This window comes from Pseudomicrostroma glucosiphilum, assembly GCF_003144135.1.
Source record: "Pseudomicrostroma glucosiphilum strain MCA 4718 unplaced genomic scaffold BCV69scaffold_13, whole genome shotgun sequence".
NCBI lineage: Eukaryota > Fungi > Basidiomycota > Exobasidiomycetes > Microstromatales > Microstromataceae > Microstroma > Microstroma glucosiphilum.
The window spans coordinates 293,576-308,855 of NW_020289925.1; the positions used below are offsets into that span (position 1 = coordinate 293,576).

The 15,280-nt window shown below is 57.1% G+C and overlaps 5 protein-coding genes across 5 annotated transcripts; 3 read left to right on the top strand and 2 right to left on the bottom strand.

Moving 5' to 3' along the window:
• Positions 1-263: 263 nt before the first annotated feature.
• BCV69DRAFT_272908 (hypothetical protein) lies at positions 264-827 on the top strand (the record flags this gene model as incomplete). Its single annotated transcript, XM_025490993.1, has 2 exons — positions 264-347; positions 433-827. The coding sequence occupies 2 exons, from the start codon at positions 264-266 to the stop codon at positions 664-666; spliced, it is 318 nt and encodes a 105-aa protein (XP_025346136.1). The 3' UTR covers positions 667-827.
• Positions 658-3,803, bottom strand: BCV69DRAFT_314171 (hypothetical protein). The gene is made up of 2 exons (XM_025495094.1): positions 3,094-3,803; positions 658-3,027 (listed from the first exon to the last, which is right to left on the bottom strand). Exons 1-2 carry the CDS (start codon positions 3,757-3,759, stop codon positions 784-786), a joined length of 2,910 nt encoding a protein of 969 aa, XP_025346137.1. The 5' UTR covers positions 3,760-3,803; the 3' UTR covers positions 658-783.
• Positions 3,804-3,958: 155 nt separating this feature from the next.
• BCV69DRAFT_262459 (phosphatidylserine decarboxylase) lies at positions 3,959-6,362 on the bottom strand. Its single transcript, XM_025490718.1, has 3 exons — positions 5,774-6,362; positions 5,511-5,689; positions 3,959-5,432 (listed from the first exon to the last, which is right to left on the bottom strand). The coding sequence occupies exons 1-3, from the start codon at positions 6,201-6,203 to the stop codon at positions 4,113-4,115; spliced, it is 1,929 nt and encodes a 642-aa protein (XP_025346138.1). The 5' UTR covers positions 6,204-6,362; the 3' UTR covers positions 3,959-4,112.
• Positions 6,363-6,853: 491 nt separating this feature from the next.
• BCV69DRAFT_251955 (hypothetical protein) lies at positions 6,854-7,835 on the top strand (the record flags this gene model as incomplete). The annotated part of the gene is made up of 5 exons (XM_025490454.1): positions 6,854-6,957; positions 7,049-7,200; positions 7,358-7,489; positions 7,573-7,631; positions 7,770-7,835. Coding segments are annotated over 5 exons (513 nt in total), but the record flags the coding sequence as incomplete, so codon positions are not given.
• Positions 7,836-9,041: 1,206 nt separating this feature from the next.
• Positions 9,042-14,264, top strand: BCV69DRAFT_278542 (hypothetical protein; the record flags this gene model as incomplete). The annotated part of the gene is made up of 2 exons (XM_025491206.1): positions 9,042-9,113; positions 9,213-14,264. The coding sequence occupies 2 exons, from the start codon at positions 9,042-9,044 to the stop codon at positions 14,262-14,264; spliced, it is 5,124 nt and encodes a 1,707-aa protein (XP_025346140.1).
• Positions 14,265-15,280: the final 1,016 nt, after the last annotated feature.

Sequence of the window (15,280 nt, forward strand, 5' to 3'; positions counted from 1 at the left end):
AGGTTTGGTAGGAAGTGAGAATGGTGACTGTACAATGCTCCTCCTTCCGAGGATCAAATTTCTTGCCGCGGCTCATCCTCCACCTCTGTTCCCCTTTCCGAAGGAGTGAGTGAATGAGGTGCCTTCTGACCTTCTCTTGTAATCCTCGTACCCAATCATCCTGGCCATACCTCCAATCTCACACTCTCAATGGGCAGACAGACATAGCTGTTCACATCTCGACCCCATCTGCTACAGACCTCGACGACTTGTACGCCGTTGCGATGCCACCAAAGCTCACGCCGGCTCAGAAGCAAGTCTTCACTCTTTACCGGAGAGGGCTACGGGCCATCCGAGCCAAACCCGAGGTGAGCTTGAGAGGACAGCAGGAAGAGGTCGCTCAGTATGAGAGCACATGAGCTCAACGATTGTCCGCCCTTCTTCTGTTGTCAGGCCTCTCAACCGTCCTTCCTCCTGTACCTGCGGCACGCCTTTCGCTCCCCCTCTGGCGGCGGAGGACTTCGCAAAAGAGACTTTGGGGCTATAGAGTACATGCTCCGGCGAGGAGACAAGATGATTGGAGATGTACTGGAAGAAAAGGGTACAAAGAGTATCAGTCTGCCTCGGGGGGCGAGTGAGTGGTGGGAGGAGGAAGTGAGAAAGGCGAGGGGTGGAGGAGGGGAGTGAAGATGGAAGGAGGAAGCTGAGGGGGGCTCAGACAGACTTGCAACGCAATACCAGCAGCACTTCGAACAAGCGTTTCGTTGGACAATGTATGCATTGCGGACCATATTGAGGTCCCCTTCACTCGTCCTCGTCCGAGCTGTTGATATCGATCTCCGGCATCTCCTCGTCATCCGACTCGATCCTCAGCTCCACCTCTGCCGGCTTCCTAACAGTAGTGACCTCAGTCGTCGTCGTCACTCTACCGCCAGCATCACCTGCCGGCCCAGAAACGAGGGTAGGGGTTGGCTGGAGAACGCTTGCGCTATCTGCGGATGACGATGGCAGCTCAGCTTTGCGAAGCGAAGGACTGCTGACCACTCTTCTCGACGGGCTGCCCGCGCCCCCTAAACCTCCGCTACCAAAGACCTCCCTTGCTCCTGGACTGCCGCCCACACCACCTGCAATGTGGCTGCCGGTAGATACGACCCGTGTCGGGCTACCGATGCGAGGAGTCGAGGGGCGATGCCGAGGCTTCACTGGATCTGTATCCTCGGTTGCCCTCGAGGGAGAGGAGTGTCTTGGCCCATTGTAGGCTTGAGGTGAGCCGTGCATATGCGGCGGAGGTCTCATCTCTTCGTCTTCGTCAGCGTCCTCCTCATCCCCTTCATCGACAGAACTTTGCCTCTTGCGACTGCTCGCATCGAGATTGAGGCCGACGACGTCCTTCACTGCCTCCTTCATCTTTCTGACTTCACCTCCCACGTCTTGCACGAATTGACCGGTCTTGGAAAGCATGTCCTTCCCGGTGTGAGGATCAGTGCCCCACTCCTTGCTGACCTGAGCCAGTTCTTCCTCTGCATCGTCTCCCTCTTCTTGCACTTTTGCAGCGAGCACAGGTGGCAGGCTAGGAAGCGACACTTCCCGCAACGCAGCAAGCGCCTCGTGAGCGGCCCGAGTCACCAAAGGTTGGGTAGGTCCGACCACACCGAGGGCGAAGGTAGCCAAGTCTGTCAGTCGGGGCGAGAGCAGTCCCAGGATGGGACCAGAGGCCACACGGATCATCTTGGCCAGGCTGGAAAGACTGCCGGAAGCGAGATCCTCCCAACGCCTGGAAGACTCAATTCCTCCATCCGTAGGTGCTGGTTGGCGTAGAGTCACTTCTGCCAGAGCAGCAACCACCTGCGCCGTAGTGTGAGCTATATCGTAGTGCATGGGAGTGAGAGAAGTGCACATGTGAGGGAAGAAGAAGGGAAGGGCTTCGAGGCATGCGAGAGCAGATGCTTGCTCGTCGAGCTGCTTCAGGCCCAGCACCTTGGGCGAGGAGCCAGAGAAGAGGGCGTCCGACTCGTACATGCGCGAGCGCTTCTTCTTGCGAGAGGAACCTCCGCTTTGTGCAGATTGTGAGGGCTCCATAGAGAGTGCCTCTTCGTCCGGTGAGAGGAGTCGGGCGATCTCTGAGAGACAGGCTTTGGCTCCTCGCAGCGTGATACGAGCTACAGGGTCGAGCGGCAGGGCACAACCGGCTCTGAAGGACGGAAGACCGCGGGAGCTAGATTGCACAGCAACCGTAGCGTCTGAGACGAGCAGGACTAGAAGCCGACTGGCCGCCGCTCGCACCGGCGGAGGACTACGTACTCCGCGCTCTAGTGGTCTGATAGCCATTTCCAACCAGTGAGGACCAAGTCTTGCTGTCGCTGCTGTACCTGCACCTTGTGCAAGGCGCACAGTGACAAGGAGCAACCGGAAGGCCTGGAGATGAAGCTGTGGGAGAGCAGCGAGCTGTGTGGCGTGCAGTGTCGCATCGATAGCAGATCTCGCAGGAGAATCGGCCGTGGCAGACAGCATTGAGCGAGCTAGAGACGTTAGAGCACTCAGAGGCATTGCTACAGCTCGGGATGTAGGAATTTGCAGTAGGTGAAGTAGAACACCTGCATCCTTGCCTTGCCCTGTGCCGAGGAGACGGTTGAGGTGCTGGAGGGCCTCGGATTGAGCCTGATAAGGCTCATCTGGGAGGGCAGCAAACGGCAATCCCGCACCTTGCGAAGCACTCTCTTCCCCAAGCTCTAGGGTAGAAACGGACGCTTCCCATGCACTCTTTGTGCTTCCAATCGCAGCTTTGATCGTGGCAAGCCAGAGCTGAGCCTGAGTCGCTTTGCCTCCCGAAGCGCTCGCATTGAGTTCCTTTGCCCTTGTAGAAGTATTTGACTGAGCTCCAGTGAGGTAGAGATGCCCTACCAAATTGGTTGCAGCCTGAACAAGGGCGGAAGGCGCACTTGGGGCGACCAAAAGGGGTGTACTAGCGGCATGTAGACGAGACACAAATGGGCGAAGAATGCTTGGGTGCACTTGCAGCTGGCGAGCAAGTACGGCCAGTAAGCAAATCTGTAGAGAGTCAAGGGATGTTCAGCATGCGACTTCACTGGAAATCTTCACTGATCTGCAGCTCACCAAGCTCGCTTCGTCTTCTGCATTCATGAATCCATTCGATCTCTTGACGATCGCTTCGACCGAAGCGACAAGCACGCCAGCTACCTTTGGCAAATTTGGCGTGACGACTGCCCTTGCAAATTCTGGTCGTGAGGCAGCAGCAGGGGAGAGGATATACTCGGTGACCAGAGCGAGGAGCGGCCTCAGAACAGCCGCGTCCGCCTTGACCTGCTGTCCAGCCGTGGATGCAGAGGGCGGTGCCTGTCCACTGGTGACGGTGAGGTATGTGATACCCGCGCTTAGCCAGTCCTGTCCGTACCTGAGCAGCCCATCCTCAGCGGCCCACCCGCTCTGCTCTGCAATTTCCAGCGCCAAGGAGAATCCAGCTGTGAGGTGAGCAGCACGAGTAGGGTGGGCCGTCACTAGCGATCCAGTTTTCAGAGCGGTCTTGCGCAGAGCCTGTGTAGCACTCTCTGAGCCTGCATCGGTATATCTTGTGAGAAGGTTCAGGAGCTGGGTAGAGCGGAGGGCGAGAATGGTCGACGAGATGCGTTCGAGTGCAGGTGGGGAGGCAGTAGCTGCCTGGTCCAGAGAGGAGACGAGGACATTGAGCTGCCGAGCGTAGACTTCTGCCCCATCTACGGCGGCACCCCCCGGACCCCCTAGACCGATGTATTGAAAGGCCATGACGGAGTGGGAGTGAATGGGAGATTGGTAGCAATGGTGACAGGGCGAGTCTGGCAGCGAAGTCTCCCACACTGCCGGCACCTTCTTCTCGACTCAAATTTTGCCGACGCACTTCCGCACACAGTGTGTCTCTTTCCGAAAAAGTGGAGACAGTGGTGCTGCCAGGCAGTTAGTCAGTCCCACACAACAGACCTCGATCGTACGGCTAGACCATTGCAGACTATCACACAGCGTCAGGAGAAACACAAATCTGAGCCACCACGGCACTTTGTTTGAACATCACTTGCACATGCCCAAGTAGGAGTCGCCCACACCGCGCAGCGTGGATTTGTACAGCCTGTAGAGCCCTGATCTCAGAAGAACCACCACCTCTTCTTCGTCTGATGTCTTCTCCTCTCTTCCTCACTGATCTGCTTGAAACCCAGATCGCCCAGCCTCTGTCCCACCTTGACCTTCTGCCCTGGCTCGATCTCAAACGCGAAGTCGGGCGACTCCCACACCAAGACAATGGTAGAACCCAGCAGGAAACCACCCATCTCTTCACCCTTGCTCAACGGCTGGCCACCTAGAAGCCGCGAGGCCTTGCCGTAAGAGGCCTCCGAGAATGTGCCAGCCAGGGGACGCTGCTCTCTCACATTGGTACGCAGATCAGCGTCGAAGTTGACCTTGATCGATCCAACATTGGTGGCGCCAACAGGAATCATCGAGAAGAATCCGTATCTCCATCGCCCCAGCAGAGCCACTCGCTCGTTTAGGATGAACAGGTTCGAGAGTCTATTGGCAATGTAGGGAGACACAGAGTAGAGTTCTCCCCTGAAGTGCCGTCGTCGCTCCACGACCCAGTTCGTGGGAGAGTGGAAACGATGGTAGTCTCCCGGAGCTAGGTAGACGACTGCAAAGTGGAGCTTATTACCGTCTGCCACACCTTCTTGGCCGGGCGAGTGACGCTGAAGAATGGGGGGTAGGGCACCAGATCCCATCTCGTATGCTACGGACGCATACCGTGAGAGAATTTCCGGGGTATCGGGTGTTTCCACTCCGGCTTCGGCTGGCTCGTCGTCGCCGTCATCAGGATCTGGCTTTGCAGCAGTCTTGCCGGCCTGGTCTGGCTGGGAAGCAGCCGGGATACCCGTCTTGTTTGCTTTCTTTGGCGAGACCACCCAGCTCTTCCACCACTTCCAGCTGACAAACCTCTTGCCCATCTTCTTGAGCTTCTCGTCGCCCAATAACCGGTCGAGAGAGTAGTCAATGCCGTTGATAGCTGCAAATTCCTTGTCGTCGAGATCGGACCCAGGTCCTCGAACCTCCTCAATCCCTTCTGGGGAGGAAGAGAGGCCCAGCAGAGCGTCGAGAGAGTACGTGATACCCTTCACCTGTTCGACTTGCCTACCCTTGATGGTACCAAAGTGCAGAATGGTTCCGTCGGCAGGGGAGACGATGGGGGCTTCCTCATCGACGATTCTCATTCCGGGAGCGAGCTCTCTGTAAAAGAATTCTCCGAGACTTCGATAATGTGTCAAATCGGGGTCGTTCATCTCATCGAGATTGCAGCCAAAGATGCGAGCATAGAGTCGGAATCCGAATGGTCTGAACCAGACTGGCAGGGTCAGATCGTTTGCCCATCCCCAAAGGCGAGAGATGGCATTCAGCGGCAGGGCAGCAAGGACATAAACCTTTCATATACGATCGAAGGGAATCAGTGTCAGTCCAGTGACCTGTATCATCGGAGCCTGCACCCACTGCTTACTCACAGCCCAAGGTCCAGACATCGTCACTACCTTGCCTTCCCCATCTACGATCTTGCCCTTGCCACTCTGATCAGCGTTGTACAAACGTCGTGCTTGCACACCGATGAGAACGATGGCTCCAAGAAGTATGGGAATAGGGTACCACTTGATCGGCGTTTCTTTCCAAGCTCGCTTCAGTCTTGCTGACAAAGGTGAAGGCGAAGCAGGAGGGTCATCAGGGCATGATCATCAGCAGCAGCTCGAGCGCATGAAATACCATCACTCACAGCCATACACCTCCTTGTCTCCGTCCGGTCCTTTGCCGCTACTAGCGCCGCCTTGCGAGCCATCTGCACCTAAGGACTCAGTCCGAGCTCTAGCAGCTCTGTTCCCAGCTACGGTAGCCGCCTCTCTCTCTGCCTGTAGCGGATCTCTGGGCGCAGGACCTGCGAAGCTGGCGGAAGAAGTGAAGTTTCTGACAGAAGCGACACGGAGTCCAAGAAGGGGCAACGAGAACACGGGGGACGATCGCATATGCGATAAGGCTTGCTTTGCTGCGTTGCTAGATGGATGAGCAGATGTCCATGACCGGGTATCACTGGACCAAGAGCGCAGAGGCGACGAAGAGACTCTCAGAGTGTGTAGCTGCTGCTGAGAAGTGAGATTCCTGTGCGCAACCTGCAGGGGTATCCTGGTGCGAGTCGCCAGGAAGGCCATCTTGCTCACGCGGTCCGAAGGATATGGATCTTCCTGGCGCACAGGCCTATCAGGTCCGGGGAGAGATTAATGGACAGCCTCTGAACTGGCAAGGGAGAAGGATGCCTTGCCGTGATTGTGAAGAGACTGTCAGACTCTAGACCAACGAAAGGGGAGCTACTGTAGAAGATGATGAGGGAGATGATGAGCGGCTGGGAAGCTTCAGCAATCAGAGGCATGCTCTTGTCTCAATCGCCCCGCCTGGGCTGAGGCCATGGCCCAGGCGGCGTGTGCGTGCGTGCGTGCGTGCGTGCGTGCGTCTTGTTCTGTCTGGAGCGGGCAGAGGCTGGCGCAAGGCGAAGGACGGCGTGGCGCGCACAAGGAAGGAGCATCGTAGCAGCAACTCAGGCAGACAGGCGCGGGCGAGACCAACAGGACGCAAAGCTTCTCATCCCTCGTCACATCCCGCCATCTCTGTCCCTAGAACCTCACACATACACACAGGACATCACTCATCACAACAATGGCAGACACCGAGAACAAGGAGGATGTCCTCTCTGGAACTGGAGTGAGTCGGCGTGGCAGCTGGGATAGGGCTGCAGCTGTACTTCCAAGCCCCCCATGTGCATGTACTCACCCTCCCCTTATGACCTTTCCTTACTACCCCGTAGGAGGAGGAGACCACTGCCAACTTCGAGCCAGTAGTACAGCTGTCTGATGCTGACAAGATCGCCACCAAGACTCACGAGGAGGACGAGGACGTCCTCTTCAAGATGTGCGTACAAGGATCCGAAAAACCAACTTCTCGCCTAGCCAGCTTAGTCCTGACGTCTTATCCTTGTCCCTGATCCACGTTTTCTCTACAGGCGAGCTAAGCTGTTCCGTTTCGAGAAGGAGGCCAAGGAGTGGAAGGAGCGAGGAACTGGAGACGTGCGTCTCCTGAAGCACAAGCAGACGACAAAGGTCAGGCTGGTGATGAGGAGAGACAAGACACTCAAGGTGTGCGCAAACCACTACGGTGAGTACTAGCTCTGTGGTACAGAGGCCGCTCTGAATACGTTCTGCAGGGCGAGATTATGTATGCGGTCCAAGAGGCGATTGTCGAGCGGACGAAATGCAATTGCAAGGACTCATCCACTGACGCCCTGTTGCGCCTGTTACCTCCGCCCACTCAGTCCTGCCCTCCATGGCTCTGTCTCCCAACGTCGGTTCTGACCGTTCCTGGGTGTGGAGCGTAGCTGCTGATGTGTCCGATGGCGGTGAGCCCACCGCTGAGACGCTTGCCATTCGATTTGCCAACTCGGATAGTGAGTAGCAAGGGTAGAGATGCTGCGTGGGTACAAGGCGAGCCTGACTAACCAACAATTGCTCTTCTCTGCTCTGCTACCAGACGCCAACCAATTCAAGGCTGCTTTCGAGTCTGCTCAACAGTCGAACTCGGGTGAATCCGTCTCGACATCGGCTGCTGCCTCGGGTACGGAGGGTGCTGAGATTGGCGAGACCGAGGCCCCCCCTGCTGATGGTGGTAAGGTGGGCGATGCTGAGGACAAGACCGAGAAGGAGGTGGAGAAGAGTGCTGCGAGCGAGGAGCAGAAGGTGGATGCGCCAGCAGCAGAAGACAAGAAGGAGGCTGCCGAGGAGAAGAAGGAGTAAGCTCATCGTAGACAGTATGGATTAGACGGGGACAGTCCCCCTCCTACGCAACGTAACATGGGCCTCTCAATCTTCAGTGCAGCTAGACGTCTGCTTTCCATCCTTTGCACAGTCGGTCTGGAGTGATTGAGCGGATCAGGAGGGAGCTGTGTGCGGAGGAGGGCATCGCTTTTCACATATGCAGGTAGGCGTAATTCCCTCCCCCTTTTTTCAGCCCCACCATGGTCGGCGTACCTCGAGCTCCCTGAACAGGCGTGCGTGCTTCGAAGGCATGCGACGAGTCGTGACGACGACGTCGTCTACATTATGCGGTGCTTGCGCTGCCCTGCCCCTCTGCCCTGCCTTGCCTGCCTTGATCGAGTATATTGCCGCTTCAGTCCCGTATGCGCCTAGGTCCTTCCTATAATCCCATTTTGGAAGCGGGGCGGACTCGAGGTGCCTGGCAGGCGCAGGAGGGGAATTGATTGCTCACGCGATCAGGCGCGGCACCACGCCTCGGCAAACAAACACACACACACACACGCGGACAATGACTTTCCCCCTCGGGCCCAACCAACCCCTGGACATTGAAAGCCCGCCTCCGTGCGGACGGCGCCTGCGTTGGCCTGCCTGCCTGCCTGGCCTGCTTCCCTGAGCCCTTTTGTTCCTGATCACCCAGGTCCAGCCTACTTCGATCCTCATCTTCCATTCAACTTCTCGCCATCACCAGCATCACAATCCTCACCTTGCCCTGACCCTCCTCCTTCTTCACACCAAAAGCGCATATCACACGCCCACCCCGGCACTTCACCCTGCACGACTTTCCCTCTTCGCGCCTTGCATCCCCCTTCGGAAAGCGGACAGCCTCACTACACCATCTCGACGCGTCGAGTCAGGGGCAAGTCTACCAGTCTAAAGTCTGTGGCCCGGTTGTCAGCAGACGTCGCGCTGAGCTCTGCCAAATCTGTTTGCTTCGCCTCGTTACGATCTTCACGAATCTTCCAGTCCTGCCACCGGCGCGGGACTTGCAACGACCTACATCTCTCACACCCTGTCACCCGCTGATCTTACCATCGCTATCCTTGCGACGCCTGGTGCGCCTTCAAGTCTAGCAGACTCTTTCCGCATCCCCACACAACATCAGCACCGCCACCGCCACGTCTCTCACCTTGTGTGATAGGCATCACATCGCCTCGGATCAGGCGCGTCCTGTAGGCTCAGCTGGCCATGGACGCAACGCAAATGGCATCCGCCGAGGAGAAGAATAGGGAGCAGCAGATCCTGGCAGCTAAGAAGAAAGTGAGTTGTTTCGCGGTTTCGCAGAGCATCTGAGAAAGTGCTGGAGATTCGACTCCAGCTCATACTGACGCGTTTCCATGGCTCGCCTTCCTGTCCTAGCTGAAGTCTTTCCGCGCCAAACAGGCCCAACAGACCCGAACGAAGCCAGCATCGCAACAGCTCACACCAGTGAAAGCCAAGCGTATCTCAACTAACATCGCAATCGCCGTCGAATCCGAGATCGTCAGGGCCGCCGAAGAGTCACATGCTCATGCACGGCAACCCTCAGGATCAGCCGCGTCTGTCTTCAGCATGCCGCCAGCGACCCCTGAACAGCCCGAGGGTAGTCAAAGTCGTAGAGCGTCACGCATGGGACATGGTAGGGGCCACTCAAGAGCAGGTTCGATCTCGATCACTGCGGACAGCATGGCGGCCACTGCAGCCGCTGCCCTTCATCAGAGCTTGCAGGCCTCGCACCCCCCGTCGAGCAGCAATCGACTATCGTCCCAGGGCCTAACATTCTCACGGCCCAGCTCGATCATCGCCCACAAGCCTGCTGGTCCGACGGCAAGTAGCAGGCCGCACACCAGAAGTCATTCGAGATCGGGTTCAAAGGCCAATATCCGCCCGCCGAGCGTGCTCATGTCGGGCCAGACTCCGATGCTGCTGGCGGCCGAGTATGGGCCAGATGCATTTGGGGGACCTGGAAAGCAAGCAGACTGGGCCGACATCGAGGAGAATAGGCCATCGCTCAAAGCCGAAAGCAGGGATCGGCGTTCGATAGCGACTGCACTCACACCTACCATGCCTCTCGGCAGCTTCCCCACATCGGACTCGCTGTTCTCAATGGCAAGCAACGATTCTGCCTCAGCTTCACCGGCCAAGCAGGCTCGCCGCCAGTCCCGCCATGCTCGCAATCCGTCTCTGTCGACCAAGCGGGAGAGCATGGAGATGATGGGAGGTCTGGGATTCCCCGCGGCAAGCTCTCGGGACTCTCTCTTTGGTAATAACCGCGCCAGCCGACAGCTCAATTTCCAGAATCGTCAATCTGGGATACAGGCTGCCAGCGTTTTGTTCGGTGGAGCCTCAGATCCGCGAAGGAGCGTTGCAGCAGATCTTGATTGGCGACGAGCCTTTCAGTACCCCGACAATGACATCGTCGCCAGCTCGGACGATCGTCTCACTGCGCTTGAAAAGCTCGAAGGGAAGACCATCGAGCCGCTACCAGCAAGTATTTTCGGTCGATCTACAAGCGACCAGCACCTTAATCAATCAGCTGCGCGGAGGATCAGTCAAACGCAACCTCGGCCGAGTAGTGTCCAATTGCCCTCCTTCGATGACATCCACGGCTCTGAAGGCATCGACAAGCCTTCTAGCACACACCTACTCGCTGCAAACGAGCGCACAACTTTGGAAGAGAGAGGACCGTCTAGCCCAATGCCTGCCTGGCTTGCTCCCCCTGCTTCCCCTGGCGGACGTTCAACACCTGATATGGCCGCTTCGAAAAGTCCTAAGATCCGCCCACCATCAGTGTATGGCAGTATAGAGCCTGCTCAGCCAGAAGGTTTGGGCACCCTTGTTGAGGAGGAAGAGGAGGACGACAGCTCTGTGGTGTCGCCCACGGTGGGCATCATGCGCGAAGATGCCTTCGATACTGGCAAGAGCGCCGTTGAAGACGAAGAGGCGCAAAGGCGTCGCAAAGAGGTTGAAGAAGAAACGATCAAGAGGACTCGTCGCAGCAGTCTGCAACCGCGACCATTGAAGCTCAAGAGCAGACCAGCCAGTCTCTTCGTTCCTCCCTCAGTGCAACAGAAGCTGGCTTTCTCTACGAGCCCGAGTCTCCAAAGCATGTCTGAGCTCGCAGAGACCAACGACAGTGACGCAGATGGGCCTCTGACAGAAAGTGCAACAGTGACACCCAAGTCAGCACAAGTGGCGACAATGGCGTCTGAAGAGCAACCAGGTCAGCTTGCTAGAGAGTGGTCCATGACGGCAGCGCAAGCACGTAACGCATCACCCACGAGCAGCAAGCCCGGCATGCGAGCCTTGCGTTTGGGCAGTCAAGCAGCAGCCATTCCCTCCTCGGCCGTGGAGGAGCCATTTTCCAGCGGGTCCGACCAGATGTCTATCTTGGCCCGGAAGCGGGCCAGCCTGCTCTACAACCATTCTGTCTCGGGATCGAACTCTTCTCATGATGACACGATGTCGTCTCCTGCGACACCTCTTTCTTCGACCAACTCTCGCAGGCGAAGTGCAATGATGTACAAGCCGACAACAGCGGACCCTTTTGCGCTTCCTAGCTCCTCCTCCGGTCTAGAGACTGCGAAGCTGTCTGCTGAGATCGAAGAGCTGAAGACAAAGAGCCTCAGAGATTCGCAAGCGACGGAAGCTCTGCGCTCTCAAATTGAGTCACTGACTTCTCAGATGAGCGCTCAAAGTGAGCGCGCATCCACGGAGTACTCTCGTCTGGAGCAGTGGAGTGCGCAGGAGAAGCAGACGCTTGAAGACCAGACGGCCTCTCTGGAGGCAGCAGTAGCCGAAAAGGCGGCTGCTCTTCAGCAAGCGACGGACGCACTGGCTGAAGCTCAGCGTACCTTGCAGAAGGCTCAAGAGGAGGCTCAAGAACGGATGGAGGACCTCGAGGCCGAGAGGGACATGCTCGTAGAGGATGTCGAAGGATGGAGAACGCGATGCGGTGACCTTGAGAAGTCACTGAAGACCGATCGAGCAACCCTCGAGGGCGAGAGAGCCTCGAACGCCGCTCTTCAGATTAGGGTGCAGGTACTGACGAACAAGCTCCGCGAGGCTGGCATCGATGCTACTGGCGACACCCTCTCGCCCGAAGAGCAGCTCGGTCTCTCGGCAGATCTGATGACTGCACTGAAGACTCCCGCATCTTTCGATGCTGGCAACACAAGCTCGAGCAGCTACTTCTCACCGCGCATCGCAGCCTCTGACCCGCCTCCTCAGGCTGTCAAATTACTCAAGGACATGCGTCAGCAGATCTTCAATCTGGCTGGAAGCCTCGAGCACGAGAGAAAAGAGCACGTCGAAGCTCAGAAACTTGCTGACGATCTCAAGGCAGAGAACGAGAGGCTGAAGGCGGCACTGGAGCAGACAACCACTATGGCTGCCGAGAATGAGCAGCCTCGCCAAGGCCCTTCGGTCAAAGCAGTTGAGGAGGAACAAGAGGACCAGGAGGTCCTGTCCACAATGCCGTCCCCGATCGAGGTATTGCCGAATTCTTTCTCCATGGAGCGTCGGCCGAGCGGTCCTGGCAGCAAGAACATGCGACACGTCTTCGCCTATGACTCAAGCATGGGCTCAGCAGACCAGAGCAATTCAAGCATGGGCAGTGGTGCTACAAGCATGACCAGTGTGATGGACTCTTTTGCGCCCGAAGACAAGGACGCAGACGAGTGTGGAGAGCTGAGCGACAAGATTCTGCCATTGGGTGGCCTGCAACCTCTCCTTGAGGAGGAAGAAGTCGTTCCTGCAGCGATCACAGAAGATGAAAAGAGTGAGGTCGTAGCGGATGAGGAGGTCACTCACCTGACTGCAGAGCGATTGTCGCTGAACGCAAGCAGTATCAGCAACTTCGATCTCGAGGCTGGTGGTGAGGCAGGTGACTGGGCCGACGTAGACGAAGAGGAGGAGCAGAAGGTCGTCGAGGTCGAGACAGCGCCTCGCTACTCTTCTGACGCTGAGGAAGGTCCTTGGCAAAACGAAAGCACTCCTGAGGCATTCCAGACGCCCGCTATGGAACCCTCTGCGACATTCGGCGACGTTGATCTTCAGAAGACTCCTACTGTTGCTGTGAATGGCAGACTTTCTTCCCTGGAAGACCTCTCGAGCACCTCCGACGCCGGTCTGCACCGCTCGAGCGTGGTGGCTTCTTCAACCAAGAGTCGCAGTGTAGGGTCATCGCTTTCAAATGTTGACATAGAAGCCGCTGCCGCCGCACAAGACGAGAACAGCGACGAGTCGGACGAAGCAATCGACGAGGAAGACTACGACGAAGAGGAGGCTGTGCGACTGGACGCCAATAGGCCCGAGTTCATCCGAGACTGGTCCTTCCAGGAGGCTCTTCACGCAGTCAAAGCTCGTCACAGTGGCAAGTTCAAAAGAGCTGCGAACGTTCAGGGCAGCAAGCTGGGCTTCCAAGACGTCAGTGGACTTCGACGTCGCAAACCTCGTCAGCCAAGCATCGATGATTTTTTTGGCCTGCTTATGTGCGAGAAGCTCGACCCGCTTCCTCCTCTGCCGACGACGTACGCATCCCTTGACATGCCACCCGTCTACGTCGAGCACTACTATGAGGAGCCACAGGCACCAACATATGGCGAAGCCATGAGTGGGTCAGTCTTCGGTCGCCGGAGCCCAAGTGGAGCAAGCACCAGCTCCAGTGGGAGCGGCAGCGCCGTGTCCAGTGCTCGTCAGCCTTCCATCTTCGGCTTTGGTAGCGCATCAAAGAGTCGTCCACCTGTCGCCCGAAGTGCCTACATCCGCGATTCAGTCTCCTCTTCAGACTCTGGACCCAAGTCTTCCAACAACAGTGGGCGTGGCAGCTTGGTAGACTACAGCAGCTCAGTCGCATTAGGTTCCACTGCCATTGCTCGGATGAGTCTTCAGAGCCTCTCTTCGGCCTTCAGTGGACTGGGAGGCTACCTCGCTGGTCAATCGGGCGCTGCTGTGCACGCTGCTGCTGCTGCGACTACGATGTGCAGTAAGAGCGATTATGTCTCGGACAGTCGCAATCCTAGCGTGAGTTGGACCGTCCAGCCTAGCCGCCAGATCGAAGGCCTATATGGCGAAGACAGCAATGGGAATGCTGTCCGTGGTGAGCCTCGTCTTCCATCGGTCCTCAAGCCGGTGGCAGGTATGAATGGAGGCGCTAAGAGGTACAGCTCCACCCCGATGAGCTCCACCCCTCTGAAGAGCCGCCTCTCGGGCCCGCCGACGCCACGACAGCAAAAGGGTCTCTCTCAGCAGCAACAGGAGCAAATCCGCAATGCTACAGGTCAGCGACAGTCTCAGCTGCCAGCAAAGGTAGCCCCTCGTCGTTTTATCAGCAAGGAGACGGTTTCGCAGCCCTATGCCAGCCCCATCTGGTCCCTGGACTTTATCAAGAGTACGGAATCGACGGGCGCTGCGGAGATCTTCAGCATCTAATGCGAGCGTGGGCACTGGTATGTCCTGCCGCCTGTCTGATCCCATTTGCTCTTCGCCTGCTCGCGCGTCCTCCTGGTCAAAGTCTTCTATCATTGTACTGGTCTCTCTTCTCATCCTCCATTCCGGTTGCGTTGCGATTTTTCTTGGCATGTCTCGGTACCATTCTTGACTTTCCTTCATTTGTATCTCATTCTTGCTTGTAGGTCCTCTTCTTTCCCTCACTATCGTTCTCCACTCCATCTCATCAACACAAGAGCACAACCATCATCATCATCATCATCATCATCATCCGTCGGCGACGACGAATTTTCATCAGACAGACAAACAACAACCACAGTAGCAGCAGCAATACAAATAGTAGCAATTGTGATTTGGGATCTGAACGCTTGATGAATCTCCGCGCTTTGCTGTTGTGTCTTGAGACGTCGCTGCGGAAACGCGATCCGAGCGTTCTGCGAGGCAGGTGGAACAAAGGGTGAATGGTAGCGAGTGGGCTGATGGCGCAAAGTCCAACACTGTGATTGGAGGTCCGACGGCGTGGTGGTGGTGGTGGCGCCACGCCACGTCTTCAGCCACGCCATGCGACGCCCTCGGCCTTGACCCCCACGCGAGGGCAGGGCGTAGAGGGACAGAGGGCGAGGGAGTGACGGATCATTTGTTCATCCATGCACTCGTCCTCTGCAGCCGAATCCCCCACCATCCATCCCTCGTCGCGACAGGTGTGTGTGTGTGTGTGTGCTGATTAGAAGACAAGGCCACTCCACTGGAATCCTCGGTTGAAGGAAATCTAAGGTGCAACAAGGACCGTCACCCATCCTCCTCTCCCTCCTCTTCCACCACAGTCGTACTCAGCCAGCCCGCGACTAGCAATCACAATACGCAGCGACAAGGACATCTGCAGGGAGAACCTCTCTGCCCACGCCTATCCCCTGCTTCCGTCCCGAGACAAGAACCAGAGCAACGGCAAGAGGTGCTAGATTGCATCTCTCCCACCGACGGACCAAACCGCTTCACAT